The 20,478-nt window shown below is 40.7% G+C and overlaps 1 protein-coding gene across 3 annotated transcripts in view; it reads right to left on the bottom strand.

Moving 5' to 3' along the window:
- Window positions 1–20,478, bottom strand: part of EPS15L1 (epidermal growth factor receptor pathway substrate 15 like 1) — a 46,446-nt gene that overhangs the window by 11,765 nt on the left and 14,203 nt on the right. For all 3 annotated transcript variants that reach the window (XM_066566409.1, XM_066566410.1, XM_066566411.1), the window contains 8 exons: window positions 19,880–20,077; window positions 19,459–19,623; window positions 17,452–17,578; window positions 17,292–17,342; window positions 16,791–16,927; window positions 15,825–15,885; window positions 15,403–15,485; window positions 13,828–13,960 (listed from right to left, as the gene is read on the bottom strand). In XM_066566409.1, coding sequence (XP_066422506.1) covers window positions 13,828–13,960; window positions 15,403–15,485; window positions 15,825–15,885; window positions 16,791–16,927; window positions 17,292–17,342; window positions 17,452–17,578; window positions 19,459–19,623; window positions 19,880–20,077 — 955 coding nt within the window. The remainder of the gene's footprint in view (window positions 1–13,827; window positions 13,961–15,402; window positions 15,486–15,824; window positions 15,886–16,790; window positions 16,928–17,291; window positions 17,343–17,451; window positions 17,579–19,458; window positions 19,624–19,879; window positions 20,078–20,478) is intronic.

The following is a 20,478-nucleotide window of genomic DNA, read 5'->3' as shown; positions in this document are numbered from 1 at the left end:
TCCTGCCCTCAGGACCAGCCAAAAGCCAGAAGCCAAAAGCCAAAATCCATCCTCCCTTGTACTCAGCTGGCCTCTGTTTCCCAAAGGCAGAGGCACCTGTGGGCAGGGAGCTGAGGGAATTGGGAATCCAGGGAGCTGAGGGAATCAGGTTTACATGGAACTGAGGGAATTGGGCTTACATGGAGCTGAGAGAATTTGATATCCAGGGAGCTGAGGGAATCAGGCTTACATGGAGCTGAGGGAATCAGGCTCACATGGAGCTGAGAGAATTTGATATCCAGGGAGCTGAGGGAATTGGGCTTACATGGAGCTGAGGGAATTGGGTATCCAGGGAGCTGAGGGAATCATGTTTACATGGAGCTGAAGGAATTGGGTATCCCAGAACTGAGGGAATCAGATTTACATGAAACTGAGGGATTGGGTATCCCAGAACTGAGGGAATCAGGTTTACATGAAGCTGAGGGATTGGGTATCCAGGGAGCTGAGGGAATCAGGTTTACATGGAGCTGAGAAAATCAGGTTTACATGAAACTGAGGAAATCAGGTTTACATGAAGCTGAGGGATTTGGTATCCCAGAACTGAGGGAATCATGTTTACATGGAGCTGAAGGAATTGGATGTCCCAGGAACTGAGGGAATCAGGTTTACATGGAGCTGAAGGAATCAGGCTTACATGAAACAGAGAATTTGGTATCCAGGGAGCTGAGGGAATCAGGTTTACATGGAACTGAAGGAATTGGGTATCCCATGAACTGAGGGAATCATGTTTATATGGAGCTGAAGGAATTGGGTATCCCAGAACTGAGGGAATCATGTTTATATGGAGCTGAAGGAATTGGATGTCCCATGAACTGAGGGAATCAGGTTTACATGGAACTGAAGGAATTGGGTATCCCATGAACTGAGGGAATCAGGTTTACACGGAGCTGAAGGAACTGGGTATCCAGGGAACTGAGGGAATCAGGTTTACATGGAGCTGAGGAAATCAGGCTTACATGGAGCAGAGGGAATCACACAGACTCTCATTAGTGCAGTGCCAACATCAGACTGAGGTGCACTACTGGCACCACTGGCAGGCATTGAGCTGCATGCAAAGTGGGAAGCAAGCAAGTCCCCAGCTGAACAAGCAGACAGAGAGAGACATGGAAAACAAGGCACGTGCAGTAGGAGATAGAACTGGATTTGTTTAGTCCTGGCAGTATTTGAGGGGAACTTGGTCATAGTCCTGCAAGTCTTCCATCAGGAAAAAGGTGAATGGATTTAGGCTGGACCAAAAGAGATACACATCAGAAAATCCACAACATTTTTAAAACTTAAGGATACTCCAGACTGCCCAGGGAACTTAGAACATTCCTAGAACATCCTGAGTTGGAAGAGACCCTCAGGGATCATCCAGTCCAACCCCTGGCCCTGCACAGCCACCACAACAATCCCACTCTGTGCCTGAGAGTGTTGTCCAAATGCCCCTTGAGCCCTGGCAGCCCTGGGGCCGTGTCCATTGCTCTGGGAGACATTCTATCAACACGTCCGCGAGGTTTGAGAAAGTTTCTAGAAACAGCACTGGTTCAGCTGCCTTGAAGCTGGAAGGTAAAGGAGATCTGTTAAAGTTAAAGCTTGGCCCAGCACTGTTTTCCAAGGTTCAGTACATGGATCACATCTGACACATGGATCTACAGATCCCCGCGGCAGCCATGACCCGTGTGGCTCCTAAAGAGCGGAAGATCAGGCCAGTGGAAGGAAGTGACAGACTGTACATGAAATTGTTCTCCTCACAAACACAGACACTCCCTCACCCCACCTGCCCTTCCACAGGGCACCTTTTGCTCTCTGGAACGACGTCTTGCGCTTCCATCCTGCCCATCCTGGTGGCCTCCAGATCTCACCACTGCCACAGCCATCCCATGCCAGGGGACAGGCAAGCCTGGCAAGGGATGAGCAACTCAGCATTTCGTGTGTAATGCTCCACAGAGAAGAGCAACTTATTTAAACTTGTTTCAAATCTGAGTCATGGAATTCCAGAATGGTTTGGGTTGGAAGGTACCTTAAAGCTCATCCAGTTTTAACCCCCTGCCATGGGCAGGGACATCTCCTACTAGACTGGGTTGCTCCAAGCTCCATCCAAACTGGCCTTGGAGAATTACAAAGAGAATTAAAGTATCTGCATCTCCAACTTTTGGTCAAGGCAAAACAAGAGCCTTCTAGGTTATTTCCCCTTCCTCTACTGCCAGTTACCAGCAAGTAAATTCCCCCTCATACCTCACCCTGTATTGCCCAAAACCAATTTGGAGTGATGGAGGTAAAACTGACCCATTTTAAGCTGCTTTTTTTCTTAGGTTAAATATTCTGCTAGCGAAACCACTTTGTGGAATTGGTGACTGTTAACACAAATGCTGGGTTTGCAACGTATTTGTTCAGCAAGACTGGTTTTTCTGGGTGGCCTGTTTAAGGTTTTTGCACAAAGCTTTGGGTGGTTTTGAACCTGCACAGAGCATTAGGGTTTCTCGTGCTTCATCTTCACAAAAGATCACAAAGAATCACTTTGTTGTAGAGGAAATGTCACCATATAATGAGAGTTACTGCTAATGATATTGAAGGCTTTCATTTTACACACTGAGTGCCATTTTCTTCAGATTTTTAGATGTTAAAGAATAGAATAGGGTGGTAATTTTTGTATTTTGAAAAAAAAAAAAAAGTGAGAGGGAAACCCTTATGCAATCAGGTTTATTTTTGCAGAGCAATTTTTAGAGCAGCATCTACTCTGAATACATCAACCACAAGGCTGATGATCCATGATGACCATCAAGTCCAACTCCAAGTCCAAATCTCTCCACTACTGCCTTTTCTATGTTGTTCACAGCTCACATTATCCTGCCACACTCTGCAAACGTGGTTTTGAGACCTGGCAGAAGTTTGTTTGGTTCAGTTAGATATTCAAATTTACTCATTTATTAGCCACAAATTAGTAAGAACAACACCAGCGTTATCTTTCTGATGTCTTTGCTGACTTACAGCAAGTGTAAGTCTCCCATCTTAACTACACAAAGAATTTTATAGTTTAGTGTGTCAAGAATGTGGGGATGGGCTTTCCACAACATAAAGCAAAAGTACTCAAAGCACAGTTTGAGTTACCACCTCTACTGATGGACATTGGTAAAGTTGCAATACTGCAAGATATAGTCATAACCTAGATTGCATTCATCTTCCATTTGCTGGAAAATGTTGCATTTGTACATGACTCTGCTCACCGTTCTGAGGTATGGCAGGCAAACAGTTGTAACCCTTATTTGATTTTTCTGCTAATAGTTTCAGGGGAAAAAAAGTTCAGAAAAAAGCAAAACAGGTCCTATTCTGAAACCACAGCAGTTTCAGCAGTTACCCAAGTGGTGCACACAAACCACACCGAGGACTCACTTCAGCAAAAAGAGATGATGAACAAAATGGTTTACCACAGCAAGTGCTGTTACTTAGAGTGAACTCCACCCATACAAAGGGCTTATCTAATTTCATACCCCACAGCAAACTTGAGTTTGGAGGGCTGAGATCTATATTTCAAAGCAAATATAACCTCACTTGTAGGATGCAAACACAAAATTTGTCTTATTGAATTACAAGGTATTGAGAACGAAGTGAAATATTTAGAACTCTCTCAATATTCTATGGTTCAATGCTGGGCCTGACTTTCTGCTTAGAAGAGGATCTTGCTGAATGATGAGAAGCAGCATTTTTCCTGGCTTTGAAGCCTAGATGGATCAAGCTCATGGGCAAACAGGAGAGAGTGGAAATGACACAACTTTAACCTTTCACTAAACAAGGGCTCATTTCCAGGATACTTTCTAAACTGAAAAATAGCCTTTAAGTCACAGCTGTGTTGCAGAGGATAAGGAGTGATAAGTTAAGTCCATACCTGTGATTATACCTGAGCATATAATCCCAGGACTTCCACTCTCCTGTTTTTCCACATGGCAGAAGAAGCCTCAGGTGCCTCCCAGCACATCTTTCTCTTGGCAGTTTACCAAATTTACATCTCATTCCCAACTTACTCAGCATGATTCCCACCATCCTGGTTAAGATTATCCAGCTCCTCCAGTGATGCAGAGTAAAATCTTCAGAAACTGAACTCACAGGAAAAATGATTACTAGTTTCAAACTTTGCCTGAAGGTTAGTTACATTAAACTAAATTTTCTACAGAATACTTGGAGGTCTTTGTCTTCAACAGGGGCTATTGCAAACTCAACTATTTGATAATGTTCTTTGCAAAAAATCACATGTTTTTTGTAACAGAAGGGAGAAGTTTTCCCCTGTAAAAACCCCTCAGAACTGTTTTTGCTTAATATTGCAAAGTTTGCGCCTTGAGTTCACCGAAAACTTCTGCTGAAGAGAAACATTCTGACCATCTACAAACTTCTTGAAAGGTGAGAAATCGTTACATGTTCAGCCCAAGAATCCGCTCTGAAACAGCTTCTGGACAACCTCTTTCAACCATCAGTACTGAAATATCTTTACTCTGAGAGGCCAGCATAAACAAGAGAATCAAAGCGTGAATGGAATTTTTAGCTTGTGGCCAGGCAGGTGCTCCACCCATGAGTCATTTATCCTACACAACAAGGGATGCCTGTGCTCTAATGTAACTGTCAGGTCTTCTAGAAGGCATGAAAAACAAAAAAACTTTTCCTGTCAGTCACAACTTCGAGGCTGATTTTCTCACTCTTGGCTACAGAGGAGGGGAAAAAAAATAAAGGTAAACAGGCACCAGGGTACTTGTGAATAAGTCTGGGTGCTGAAAAAGTTCTAAGGAAACAGGTGTGTGGCATCATGCACAAATAAACATCCCAGCACTCCTGTCATCTCACAATGAGTAAAGAACAGAACTCTATACACTGCTCTAGATCAAATCACTGATACCCACAACTTCAGTAAATCCACATAATTTAGAGTTAAATCTAAATTAAATCATGGGAATTATATTACATGATTTTTTTCTGATTAACACAATCCTTTCTTTTGTTCCTCACTTCTAATTACATCCATCTTACTAACATGGCTTCTTTCTTTTAAAATTTATCTGACTAAATACATAGAGCAAATTTCTACATGGGAACATTCAGACTTTGGCCTGCATTTATAAGAAAGACACTGAACCGATTGTAAAGTCTGAATTTTTATCAAGTTGAGACACTGAAGACACATCTTAGGCAAACAAACTACTGAAACCCATTTTTATGTCCAACTCAAAAAGCAGCAAAGATCTAAGCCTTCTTTACCTCACTGAAAGTGTCAACACAAGGTCAATGCGCACTGCCAGTGCTCTTGGGCTGCCTTAAAGATGAGAAATAAAGTCTAAAATTGCAAAAACAGTCAAACCATAAAATGCCTTTAATTTAGAGAAGTGACACATACAAAAAAGAACTATATTTATCGTTGGCATGAAGGAGGAGGAAGCATCAAACACGAAGGAAGGGAGCAGCAGAAGCTGCACAAACACTGCCTGCACTGCCCTGAGCTGGGCCAGCAGCTGGTTACACACAGAAGGAACAAGAGGCTTCTGAAATTGTCCCAGGGGTACAAAAGACACCCCCAAAGAATCTAAAACTTTCACTTGGACAATCCTTGGTCCAGGGCAATCTGGAACACGTCTGCATATGTGTGATTATCTGGGTATCTAATCATTAAAGCTTTGAGGTCAAAGTGCCATCAGAACAGCTCTTTTAGATCCCTTCACAACTGCGTGCACTTGAGTGGGCAAATCCATCTGCAATTTCCCTTGCAAGCTCCCTGCACCACAGGAACAGAACAAAAAGATGTTCTGCTGGTGATTTTTCTTGCACTTGTAGCTTCTCTGAGGCTGACAACAACCTTCTGCAACCACACTTCAAAGGGCAGGCAAAGGGTGGCCACCCCAAAGTAGGGAATTAGAGTTTCTGTAGGTGATGGATTACAACATTCAGCACAGCTGTAAGTTTGCAGATTGGTTCAATAAACACAATATTAAGATCCTGAAGACCTGTTAAGATCTGAAACCCCTGACCCCTTTTCATTTTTTTAAGCTACCAACATGTTCAGATATCATTTATCAGCCAACCGGCAAGATGAAAAACCAGGAGTTTATCAGCCAGATTTTGCTTGAATCAGCCTTTTCTGTCTTTTTTGGTAGGACAGCAAAATACATCTAGCAGTCTTGTAATTAGTGATTTAGTGAAATACTGAACACTAACCCCCTGATTGATTAAATTTATGATCAGTAACATCATTACTATTATTTTCTAATAATTTCTAGTCACTCAAACACTCTGCAAATCTTTGTGTTTGCTCTGAGGTTTGGAGCTCCACAGAACCAGGTCTCTCTGAGGGATCAGTCATGCTTCCTAACCCAAGGCAGGCTACTGTCCCCCATATTTTTTCAGTATTTTAACATTTCAGAACCGTAACAAGTAATAAATAAATAAATAAATAAAAACTGTGGGAACAAAGCTGAAGCCCTTAACTCAAAAAGGTTAATACAGAGGTGTTAACCACTAACCTCTGAAAAGCCAATATTCAGTTGCCATCACAGACCAAAGCTACAAAAAATAAATGGATCACTAAACAAAGCCAAAGCTTTTTGACAAACTCCCCATGTGCAGTGTGGAATAGTAATTTACCAATGGGATTTATTTTAACACCTGTATTTCAAACAGCAGCTAAGTAACTCCACTAATTTATTTCTTATCTAGGATGAATTCAATGTGTTATTCCTTTAAATTTACTCAGAGTGGCTGTGGACTCCTCATCCCTGGAATTGTTCAAGGCCAGTCTGGACAGGACTTGGAAGAACCTGGTCTAGTGGAAGGTGTTCCTGCCCAAGGCAGGGGGGTTAGAACTGGAGGAACTTCAATGTTCCTTTAATGATCTGAGATTCTATACATTCCAAGTTACACTGTTATTTTTCTGCTATTTAGATATTGACGCCCCAAAAAACCCTCAGTTTTTAAAGTGCATTAGCATTTTAAAAGTACACTATTAATATAATATTCACTACCTCTATTATTCACTAATAACAACATAAATGATAACATTTACACAAGCTAAAATTTATTTTAATAATTAAAATTCATAAAATAATAGTGTTTATTAAATAATCATTGCAAGAAAGCAGCACACTGAAATTGAAAAGTGTATTTTCTTCCTGTATTTTTAGAACTTTTATTCTTTCATAGTTAAAAAGTTGAAAACCACTGTAAGCAAGCAATAAAAATTGAGGAAAGGTTGAAGGTTTCACACTGCTCTGTGTGAAAGGTTCTTCCACTAATATCACAGGACCCCAGAATGGTTTGAATGGGAAGGATCTTAAAGGTAAGAATGCTGCCAGCACAAGTCATGGAAACACTGAGGGTGCCAGTCTGGAGGCTTCAGGGTGACTTTTGCACGAGAAGCCATTTTGAACCTACTGCCAGTTCTAGGGTTCTCCATGCATCCTGAAATTTGGGTACCTCATCCATCACTCCTGGAATCAGGATTAAGGCAGAATCACATTCATCCAAACTTCCTGATGGCAAAAACATGTTGTCTCTGAGCTTCTCCAGCAACCATGTGCACCTGGACCATCATCAGTTGAGCAGGGCCAGTAACACTTGTTTGGAGGATGCCAACTGGCACCTGGTGACACCGACTGTATTCCTGCATGGAACTAAAATGACAGGATATACAGAGTGGTGGGTATGGAGCATGGGTCACTGAATGCACCAGCAGCCTTAAAGGCACTAAATTATCTCTCTGACACTTGGGTGTGTGTTACCTCTCCCATCCTTGAGGCCTACAGGAATACTCAGCACTAAAACCCGAGACAATGCAAGGTGTCATAAATTATTGTATCCTACAGCTTGGTGTGCCTTGTCCCCAGGTCACACACACTCCTGTTGTGGTGCTAACCTGGTGGGGAAGGAACTCTCGTGTCTGAAAGGGCACACAAAAGGCAGACACGGCACCACAGAGTGCAATGCCTGGGTCCTCTCCTCACGTCACTCATGTACAGCATCAATGAGGCAGGGCACGACCTGCTGGAACAGCAGGGGTCAAGCCTTGCTCATCCTCCCTGGATAGAGCAGCTTCCTTCAGGAACTCCAGGGCCTGACAAGGAGTGCAGAGCATAGAGAGTAATGTGTCAGATGCTTGTCAGTAGTGGTTAATCTCACTGGTTAACAGCGCTGCTATAACCGCAATGTGGAATGCATGGGGCTGCGCTGAAAGGAAGTGGTAAGGGTGGGGCATAAGCACTAGGTCCCACGATCAAAGCATTTACTTATAACCCAATCACTGACACCCACACAGCAGCTTCCTGTACTTTAAAAAAAAGAAAAAAAAAAAAAGAAAAAGAAAAAAAAAAATCTGTTTCTCTCTTTCTGTAATCAACAACTTTTACCTAGAAACTAGTTAGCGGAGAACTCTTGACTGATTTCAATCTGCAGCTCACAGCAGAAAACATAATTTTTAATCTGTGAGAACCTGCCAGAGCCATTTTAACTGACAGGTTTCAGTCTACCAGTTCTTTCATATTTTTTTATCCTTAATTACACCGAAGTCCCATAAAGCTTGAGAAGCTGCATAAGAAATATAAAGCAAGCAGAAGTTCCGTAGTGCTGAACACCACAGGCAGTCTTCTGCCAGCAAATAAAATGTCCTTATAAATCTACAGAACTCAGCAATGTTTTAGGGGAGTTTGAGAAAATAATGTGCAGTGGAATGTAGATCCTTGTCACAGGGCACCTTTGTTTAAGAATGCTGAGATACTTTACTATTATTTGCTTTCTGTTTATCACAGCTCGTTACACAAAGCACTGGCGTTTCTTCGGTGCTTTTGGAGCATTACTTAAGGCATAACATCAATAAATTTACAAAATGTTCCACTCCTCTCCAAAGAAACCTGCAAGTTCTCCAGTAGCACCTGGTGAACATCAAATCACTCCAGCCAGGTCCTAGGGGAGCCCTATGAAACCTAATGTCCATTAGGACCTTCATGGAGATTAACACCTTACTGAAGAACATGCCCACATTCTCTTGGGGATTTGCATTTGAAGAGCCTTGTCAGAAGAGCTAAAGAACTTTTTCTTGGCTGATCTTCCTCAAACTGAAGAGAATCTTAAATATGGGACAGAGATAGTGATGTTCCAAATCTTCTCATGAAACAGTAAATTGGAGCTTTGAGGTACACTAGTATCTAGGTTTGCTCCTTCTGGAACACCTTCCCCTTGCTAGTCTCTACTGGGATTCACTGAATTATTAACCTTCCTCCAATTCTCTTTAAAAAAGAGATTCTGCACTTAACTTCCAAACTGTTATGCTGAATAAATACTCAATAAGAGTATTTTACCATAAAAACAAACATGAGATTTCTCTTGGACCAAGCAAGGATCAGATTAGGACTCTGAAATATCTAAAAGATCTTGACAGACTGGTCAACAATAAAGTAAGAAAGAAAGAAAATTATTTATGATGAACAAAAGTAGCATAAAGCTGAGATTCTACCCAAGATACAAATCTAATTAAATAATCTTGTGATTGTCATACCCTCTCTTAATCTCAGTACTCAAGAAAGGAAAGATATGGATCTCAGGGTACCTAATCCATGCCACACAAGGGTTTTCCCTCTCACAGAGAGAGTTGTGAACTGAACTATCTACTAATACACTCAGATCACAGCTGCTTCTCAATGTTCCAGCTGTGGAAAAAACCCAAATATCAACTAAAACCAAAGAAACCAACCCATTTCCACTTTACAAGCAGAACAGGTCAGGGTGTGTAGGACCAGACCTGATGACCCACTGCAATCCTGGTACTGACACCCCCTGCAGCAGCAGAGAAGTTTCTCTACACGCTGTGTGAAGGCTGTGTCCAGAACCTGGATAAGAGAGCAGCTCCCCTGAAGCACAAACTCCTGTCAGAGGTCTTTCCAGGAACACCTGAAGGCCTTTTGCTCTGACTGTCACTACATGGTAAACACAGGTTATGTCCAAAAGGCTCCATTTCAGGAGCCGTGCTCGACAACTTCCTCATGAAGGACTTGGATGTGGGACTGGAAGGCAGACTTAAGTGAGTTTGGTGATGACACGTAGTTGGGAGGAGCTGTTGATTCCCTTAAAGGCAGAGATGTGCTGCACAGAGATCTTGACAAAGGAAAGGGCTGGGCAATCCTCAATTTAACATGTCAAGTGCCAGATCCTGCCCCTGTGCCAGAGCAGCCCTGGATGCAGGGACAGACTGGGGAATGAGAGGCTGTGGACCAGCCACGTGCAAAGGGACCAGGGAGTCCTTGGTTGGTGGAAAGTTGGACCTGAGTCACCAGTGTGCCCCAGCAGCCCAAAGTGTCACCATGTTCTGGAGGGCAGCACCAGCCTGACAAGGGATGGGATTCTCCTGCTCTGCTCTGCCCTGGGGCAGCCTCACCTCCAGTGCTGGGGGCACTTTGGGCACCACGAGATCAGAAGGATCCAAAGCTGTTGGAGAGTGGCCAAAGGAGGGACACGGAGCTGGGGAAGGGCTGAGGAGCAGCTGAGGGCACTTGGCTGGTTCAGCTGGAGCCCAGGAGACTGAGGGGAGGCTCCTGGGGGCTGCAGCTCCTGCCCAGGGCAGGCACAGGGGCAGGGGCTGAGCTCTGCTCTGGGACAGGGACAGGAGCCCAGCCAGGGCTGGAGCTGGGCCAGGCCTTGGCATGGAGCTCAGGGCAAGGTTCTGCCCCTCCAGCCTGGCACTGCCCAGGCTCCCCAGGGCAGGGGTCACAGCCCAAAGGCTGTCAGAGCTGAAGAAGTGCTTGGACAATGCTTTCAGCCCTTCAGAGGGTGAGAGTGTTGGGGTATCCTGTGCAGGGCCAGCAGTCTGGCTCCATGGTCCTGATGGGTCCCTTCCAACTCAGGATGTGCCATTTAAGTGTTTTCCTGCTCCTCTGCTCAGCTGCAAGGGTTTGCTCTGTTTGCTCTTTGTTTTCATGAAGGAACGAGACCTGATGTCAAACTCCTCCTTCATCTGGACAAAGAAGAGACCCATGGGCAAAGTGAGAACTGTGGCACACTTTGGTCCAAGGACATAGTGCAATCCCTCAATGGGACATCAGACAATGTTTGCATGTCACGTGCAAAAGCTTCACATAAAGAAAAGCACCAAATCAGGGCTAATCAGGAACAATCCCTGGTGGATCCTGTTTAGTTTCCACTATCAAAAGCCTGGGAAATCAGACAGCTTCCAACACTCTGCAAAAGTATTTATATTTTCTACTTGAGTGCAGAGGTTTGAGGACAAGTAAAGTTTCCTTTCAGAGCTTTCTGCACCTGCCTACCAAAATGCAACCAAACCACAAAAGTGTTTTTCAATATTAACTCCCCCCCCCAACAGAAAGAACAGTTTTACTAAAAAGAGTACAATCATGGAACAGAAAGGCAAATTACAGGTTTGTCTGATAATAATTAGCGTTTATTCATCCTTCAGCAAGATCTTTATCACTTACTTGTTTTTTAATTAAAGAGACCAAGGTAAGAAAGGTAAGAAACAACGGAAGCTTCTTGTCTGTTGTTTGTTTGCTGAGGCCATTCTAACACACATTTTATGCCCGTATCTCTCGCTACAATCACACTATATTACTATATGATTTTTCATGCTTTAAGTAACCACTGAAGATTGCTTTAGTTGTGGAAGGAAGGGAGGAGTAGAACTGCATAAACACACGAGGCTCATTTGCTTTAAAAAAAAAAAACCTGTTGTTTCCTCCTTAGCCTATTTTATCATAACAACATTTGCTTTTGGTAGAGCGTGGAGCCTCACAAAGAGTGTATCTCCCTAGAAGGGGGGAAGAGACACACTTAAACCATTTTTAACCAACTGATTAAAGGCTGAGTGCATGTGTCTAAATAAAAAACATATTAATACAGCTGAATATTCCCCACATTCCTCAGTATGTACAAAAGAGGGAATGAGGACACAGAAAGCCAAAAACCCTCACGTGGGTGAGTCAGTATTCACCTTTCCTGCTACTATTACACTGCATTTGCTAAGAGTAACCATGTTTCTAACAAGAAATACAAAGAAACTACATATAAGAGATTACATGGGTATATCTAGTATTTATTGGAATCATCCAACTTTATATAGGCCCTGTTAACTCTAAAATATTTTATGTAGATATTTTTTTGAAAGATGGCCATTTGCATTCTTTCCTTGAAAACCAAATAAGGAAAAATAACATCATTCACAATGTGAAATAAGATTCCCTTTAGCATTTCTATTTCTCCTTTTATTCATGTCTGTCCTAGTGATGGATATTTGTCAACATGACGTATTGTGTGGGTTTGCTTTTTTTTAATTACTGAAAACTCATTAGTAGAGTAGTAGAAAATAGTAGAAAATACACAAAGCAAGCATAGAACAAACTGCCTCAAAGGCTTTTTCACAATCCTAGAGCGTTTCCTGACAACTTTACATGCATACTCACCTATAAAATCCTCTCACTTGTTGCTTTCAGGGTTTTTGGGTGCACCACAATCTCTTGAGCAATAAAATCACAGCAACAGGAACAAATACTGCTGCAATGGTCTGCTTGTAAGTGTACTGTGTGAAATGGAATCTTTCACATCTTGGATCAATTTATGGGATAGGTAATGACATTAAGGATACCTTGGTAATAAGCAAGCACTTTTCACATTGTCCAAGGAGTTTGTTCTGGAATAACTGGTGTGCAAAACCAGCCAGATCAACAACGCCTGTCACAAACAGGCTGCCTGCTCTGCTCCAAAATGCACCAGCACAAAGGCAGAGAACCCACACCCTGCAGGAGACATTAATGATGGATCTGCTCTTTTTGTACTATGCTCCCTAATACTGTCTGTGGATATATAAATACATGATGATCAATGTGTTTAGTGCAAAATTCTGTGCCTAACCCCATAAGCAGCATCTAGCATCTGTTGTTTTTTTTTGAGCCAACTGAAAGTTCCCTCTTGATATCAACTGAACTCTACCATTGTTGTTAAAAGGAGACTTGAAACTACATGGCTTCAGTTCTTTAAACAGTTTCACTGGTAGCTGAATAGATTGAAAACAACTACAGGGAGAACAGAAATTGAAGCTCCACTGAGAGAGATCTTCTTTTCAATTCATGAGATTTATATATCTCCCAGATTTCCATAAATAACGGACTCCAAGCAGGAACAAAGCCATATATGCTCAGAAAGTGTTTTCTGTTTAATTCACACAGTAATGTGTGAATTAAATGATCCTAGCTGGGCAGACAGGTCAGGACAGGTCTAACTGTGCACCCTGACCTTGGCAGCACCTGGTGGCAGATGCCTCAGGAAGAACATCAAAGCAAGATGAAGATGCAGCCACAGTCAGACTGCCTTGCTACTCAGCTACAAAGGAGCTGGAGCCAGGATTTGGCTTTTGGGACACCCTGTTGTTCTCTGTTTCTTCTGAGAATTATCTAAACTTTTTGGCATTCACCATATTCTCTGGCAAACGTAGAAATAAATCCTGAATTTCTATTACCATATAAAAACAAACCTTTTTATTTTAAAGATGCCATTTCCTAATCTTATATGTTGCCTACTTGGAAAATACAGGGCTTTTTTCCCCTGTTTTCTCCTGCCACATGTGAATTTATAGATCTGTAATAGCACTCTCATCATCTGTTCTCCACTTTGAAGAGTTTCAGTCTGGTTTACTGATAATTTTGTCAATTTACCAATAACTTCACATCTTCCTCCATGGTTGAAATATAAGACAGATAGCAGACTGTCAACTTGCTCTTACACCCAGCAATACACTGTAAATTGAAAGAAGCAGCTTTTAAAAGAAGAAAACCTCCTTACCACTGGGTGGCTTGGGTCGTGGAGGGACATTTTTCTTGGGTGGTAATGCTGGTGTGTCTGATTTGCTTTTGAAAGGGTCATCTGTGAATCCTGCCCCTCCAAAAGAGGAGGCAAAGGGGTCTGAAGGTACTGACTACATGAGGAAAAAAAAGAAAAGAAAAGGGATGTAAGCACACTGGAGAATACCTGTGGTTTCATGAAGCTACAGTTAAGTCAAGTAAAAGCATTGACTTCAAAATCTGAGGGCAGATGTACAGAATTGTAAGTGGTGTAAGAGGCTAATGGCCAAAGACAGAGGTGCTAAGATTCCAGAGACAATCAAAGACCTTATGCTTTTCATCATTTAAGTACTTCTAGAACTTTTAGTCCCAGCAAAAAAAGTTGATGAGGAAATAAAAGGAAGTTAAACTTGACTTTTTACTATTTGGCAATGAACAGTAATACCACAGCCTGACCTTCACTCTAATAAACAGAACCATGACAGAACCTGGAAAAACAGTGCAGAAGGGATAACTTTATTCCAGGCTTTCCTGAAGTCACACATAGGTATTTGACTTTTTAGTCAAAACCTTAGGGAATATCCAAAAGCACGTGTTTAAATCTTCCTATATTCAAACAGCTTTTCTAAAGGACTCTCCTAGTGATTAAGAAGCACAAAAGGGAAATGCAGGGAAATTTATCATTGTGAAATGAAGAAAGAGGAGTTTTGTGAAAAAGGTAAAAATCGCAGTCAAACTTTTGCTAAAATTTCTACCTCGAGCCAGCCATGTCTACTGGTAAAGGCTGTTGCCATCTAGTGGAGAGCTACAACAAAATAGCAAAAGGTAGGGGAGGAAAAAAACCACCAAGAAATGTAATTAGTCAAAGGGAAATGATAACCTATTTTATTTTTAACATTTACTCCACTAATGTAAGGAGTTGGGAACTGAGTTCACTAAATTCCAAACTCCACCTCAGGAAAGAAGACCAAGACCTTTCCAATTATCCATTTTTTTCATTTGTGTCCTGAACCTTTTTCTTCATCTGCTATTTAAAATGGACAGAAATTGCACACTTAAAACATGGGAGAGACTGACTGACTGTTAAGAGTTGAGTAAGGTTAGGTTACATTTATTTAGTAGCATAATATTTTGTTAAAATTGACCTAAATCTTAGAGGCCTTATCCAACCTTAATGTGTTTATGGTAAGCTTAGAAACAAGTCAGGATACTTACTATGAAGTAACCAAGAAGCAAATTCCAGGACTTAAATGAAGGCTGGGCACTGAAATATATTAATATCTGCAACAACTACCTCTTCTTACAAGTTAAAACTACAAGTTAATTAATTTTCCTGATCTGGTCATTGAAAATATTTGTGAAAAAATGTATTTATCCCTACTGAATCTACCAGTCTTAGTAAGACTTTGCCATATCTGACATGGTTGGAAAATTCTTTGCTATATAGCTGGTGAGGCTGGAAGAAAATTAACAAAATCAGACTGTCAGCTAAAAAGTTACAATCATATCACACTCTTTTAGAAAGTGTCTGTACATACATTTTTAAAAGGACAATTGCTTTCCTTTTAACCTTTACCTTTGACATCTGACTGAAGTCTGCAAATCCCTCACCACCACTGAAAGCACCACTTCCAAATGGATCCAGTGTTCCAAATGGATCTGGAACAGATATGCAGAAAATAAAGTTATTTTGAATAATACTTAAGAATTACAGGGAATGCTTAGTGGTGCCAATGAAGCACAAAACTAAAACACACTTGCATTTAGATGTTCAGAGAGAATTCCACAAAACAATAGGTTTCCTACCAGTTTTTTGGAGGGAAAATATGAGAAGAAAACAGTGACATAATGTCTCATAAAATTTGAGAAGAAAACTCTCATGAACTGTGACAAGACCATGATGCTTTTTGCCAATGGTTCACAAGACTCTTTATCCTCAACTCTTGTATTTGATTCTTTCATAAAAAGATACCTCATCATAAAATGGTTACTTCTTACCTGGACCTTTTGAAGAGATACTGGAAGATGTAAAAGGATCAGTGCTTTCAAAAGGGTCAGGCTAAATAAGAACAGAAATACAGAATTATTTTTCTGCTGGACTGTGCATTTACCATTTCATGCCTATCAAAATCTCTTGCTTTAAGACAAATAGTTTACAGTTTCAGACCACTCTATTCAGTGGACAGAGTAGGATAAAATCAGCTTATTATATGAAATTTACTTTATTAGTGCATTTGGCTATTGCATTTAGTCTTTAAGCAACAGACAGAATATTCAGGTCATGCATTTATATTATTAATATTTCAGAGAGTCTGTATACTGCTTCTTTTTAAACAGGTAATTTTTACAGCTGCTCTTCAGTTTGACAAGTCAGTTGGTCTTGCAGTATAGGATTGTACTTAAATAAAAGCTGACTACCCACAGACTGAAACTGGTCTTGGGTAGCAACACTCAATGAACTGCATAAGAATGAGGAAAACACTAATAAAAACAAAACCAAAGAAATCATATTCCCCCCCAAACAAGCACACACATCAGGACAGCTTAGAGCTGCAACAATGGCTATAACAAGTGTGCTCTGTGCAGGTCCTCCACTGTGCTGAGGGCTCAGGGATTCTTTAGCCAGAGCAGTTCCTCCATCTCATTCACCACAGGACTGCAGAAATCCACGGGATGGAGGGAATGCTGGGAATGGGTGGGTGCTGCTGCTTTGAAATTCCCAACAGAGAGGAAAAATATCCACCTAAAAGTACCTTCATGGTGAATGTACCTCATCATCATGGAACCAGAGGGAACACTGCTGATTGCCTAAACAATCCATAGCTACATTTTAAGAATACAATTAATGATATTTCACCAGTTAGGAAAAAAGTATTTTGTGTTATTTCACACCTTTTAGCTGTCAGACAATAAGCCTGTCAATAGTAAAGAAATCTATTAAGTGTAGATTTAAAAATTACTGACCTTTGAGGGTAAAGTGGGGGTTTTTGTGAATGGATCTGAGGTAAATGGGTCACTCTTCACCTGTTTCTTGAAGAAATCCTCAGGGGCAGAGCTACGAAATGGGTCACTTTCCTTGAATGGATCTCCTCCAAAGGGATCTAGAAGGAGCACGAACAGGTGAATACAGTGTAGCACTAGTGTGTCTATAAAGAACATTCTATATTTGACCTCACACTCACTGATACAATTTTTCTTACACAAACACAATGTTTTGATAAATCTGATAGACTTCCAGAGACCTCTCTACAGAGGGTATTTACTAAGTTTGAACATGTCAGATGAAGCTTTCAGACTTAATAAAGAGTTACACACTTCTCATTAAACATATTGATTCTGAATGCACACCCTGTTGGGTTTCTCTGCTCCCACATGCAAACCAAAGATCTGTAGCCAGGGAAACCTTTGTGTTTGGCTAGAAATTGTTTATACCACACCTGCCCTGTCATTACAAAGGGCTGTTACCTGCTGGAGCAGGTGGCTGCTCTGCAAAAGGGTCGTGCTGGAATGGGTCACCTATGCAGAAGAGAAAAACAATTTGGTTTATCTACTATTTAGCAAGGTAAGTTTGTGAAAATATAATTTACTCAACAATTGATCTTCAAGGTCCTAGATAAGCACTTACTGCCTTTGAAGGGGTCTGCTCCCTTAAATGGGTCAGATTTGAAAGGATCTTCTGACTGGAATGGGTCTGTATGCAATTCTTGTGTATTATTGGTAAACATCAAGGCTTTGTTTTTAAATGGATCATCCTAAAAATTAAGAGGAGAAACATCACAACAGCTTGTCATGATAAAAATAAAAAGGCCCAGTTACCCATTAAGCAGAAATTGCATGCTTGGTTCCTGTTTAACAGTCTTTAAAATTACTTCCTAAAGAACTTTCTGAATATGTGACTTCTAAGTAATTACACAGCAGAAAGAAATGTGTGTACCCCAGGGCTACACAGAACACCAAAAGATAACAGTACAAATAGCAATTAAATGTTAAACTGTTGCCCATATTAATATATTCAACTCTCAAATACTTTAATAACAAAAGCCAACCAATCCCAAACATCACACCATCAAAAAATTCTTCTCAGCTTCAGGTAAGACACTTACTTAAAAAGAAAGGATACAAAAATAATCTGTGGACTACAAATACAACAAATTACTACCAAGCAGTCAGATACTAGATTGCTTCTTGTTAACTCATCTTTGAGCTTAAAGCCCCAAATACTGATTTCCCATGACAAAGCACTTCATGCAGGAAGAGCCACCCCAACATTTGGATGGCAAGAGCTTTCTCAGCAGAGGCCAAACCTGCATTTGTCAAGTTGTAGAAAATACCCTGCATGAACAAGCAGCAAACTGAAGTTATGAAACCTCTTCATTCATTTGAATGCTAATCCCTGGCTTGGGTCTTGTTTGGAGGCCTCTGCTGAAAGCCCAAGTGCAGGCAGCACCTGCACAGCAGAATTCCAGGGACACTGGGGGCCATCCCAGCACAAGGAATATCCAGAAATAACGACCCACTTACACCCAAAACACCAGAAAGAGACAGGATTTCTTTTATCCCTTTACAAGATGCAAATGAAAACATCCTAATTGATACTTCTCAGAACAGCAGGAGGGAGGTGGGGAGAGAAGGAAGAGGAAGGAAGAATTGAGAAACAGGAAAGTGGCACAATGGTTTAAAAAAATTGCTATGAACATAGACTGGTATTTTCTGCCAGTAAGTGGCTCCTAGGTTTTGCAAGAAAACATCTGGAAGTTTTCACTGGAAATTAAATATATTTATGCAAGCCATGCAAGCACAGAAATGAAGCACTAAAGAGTTTTAAGACCTTTACTACATGTTCCTCAATGTACTGCTTTTATCTACACTGTTCTTCTTTTGAGCAGTTTGTCTTTACAGAGCAAGTGTAAAGTACTGCATAAAGGCAGCAATGGCTGGTAAATATTTACTAACACATTATATATTCAACTTCATACTAAACCCATAGCAAATGCTGTGCTTACAACAGTTAAACATGTTTCCATAATGAGGAAGGGCCACATGGATGTGCAAGCAGAATCAAGCAAGTATGCAACTTCTTTCTTGTCATATTTAAGACAAGAAAAAAGCTTAAAAAATAAAAGAAAATTCTTGTGTTTTAGAGGAATATTTAATACCCAAATCAACATTACATACCCAAAAGAAAATGACTTGAAAAATGTTTAAGAACTTGAAAGATTTTATGATTTGGGAAAAAAAATGCTGATTAAGTAAAAACATAATAAATGAGAAAGATGATGCTGAAATTATCTAAGCAAAAGAGAACCAACCTTTCAGAAAGGGAATATGAGATGTGTAATAAATATAGCTCAATGTAAAGCTGAAATTTGTAAAGCTTCCTTTGGAAATAAGAAGGAAATACATGAGAAAGGAAAATCTACAGCAAAAGAAGGTTTCACCTTGATAAACTGGAGAAGAAAAAATGCAACACTAAACTGGAAATAAAGCCCCACCTCTGTCCTGAGACTGAACATGTGACAGGTTACAAATCCACAAGACCATGTGCCAAATGCCAGCTAAACAATTCTTCAGGTAAGGTGCAAGTCAGAAGCTTAATTAGTGTAAAATATACTAAATAACAGTGGGGTTTTACCACAGCTCCATAACTGCTTCTTTCTGTCTGCCCAAGGCCTTCACTCATGTCTGCTAAATTTGTCAGACTCCCTCCATGAATCCCATTGAGAGCTTCATTGTATTCTTCAATGCTCTTATTCATTTCCTGGTGGCTCTCTTGCAGCTGAGAGAGTTTACTTCTTGCCTGAGAGGGAGAAATGTTTTAGCATGTTACACACTGAAGAACACTGGCATTCTTACAGTCTCCTCAAACACTGGTGCCTGACAGCTGCATTTTATCCCCAACAGAATTGAATGCTTCCTAACTCAAACCAGGAATTTCCCCACTAAACACCAGTCAAAAAGTTTCATTTCATGAACCAGGATTTTTTCCTCCTCTGAAAAAATAATTTTTCAACTCATTTCAAGAAGCAAAAAATGGTATAAAGTACAGGGAATACCTGGTTTATTTCTTCCTGGGTTGATTTTAAAGATTTGATTATTGTTTCAAGCTGCACTTTTCCAGCCTGGATGCTCTGCTCCAGCTGAGTCTCTTCTTGCTGGAGGCGATTCAGTTCTGCTTTTGCTCTGTTAAGGTCATCTTCCTGTAATTTTAAATCTGATTCCTGAGACTGAATCTGCATTTTTAGTGATGAAATCTGAAAGAACACAGTAGAAAAATCAGAGTGAAATTTGGAATAAATGGGACTTATTAAATGGTGAATTTACAATAAGTAATAGAAAGTGGTACAGCAACCTATCAACTACTAAGGAAAATCTTTAGAACCTAATATGAAGAAATGCATGCTGCTTCTGCTGTTGCACAAAATCCTTGATAAAAGCACATTCAATAAACCTAGAAATACTATTTTAAATCAGAGAAATACCCCACTACTTATAAAGATAATCAAAGGCTGTTTCCCAGATGTTCACCTTCAGAACCTGGTCCCATTCAAACATTTATCAAGCAGTTTAATGTTGATTTGAAGAGTTACAATTACAGAGTTGTTTATAACCTTCCTTATAGACTTTTTTTCTGTGACTTCCTTACGCAGGAAGT

Source organism: Molothrus aeneus, chromosome 27 (assembly GCF_037042795.1).
Source record: "Molothrus aeneus isolate 106 chromosome 27, BPBGC_Maene_1.0, whole genome shotgun sequence".
Lineage (NCBI taxonomy): Eukaryota > Metazoa > Chordata > Aves > Passeriformes > Icteridae > Molothrus > Molothrus aeneus.
The sequence above is the reverse complement of the archived record's forward strand: the minus strand, read 5'-3'. Positions and strand labels throughout refer to the sequence as shown.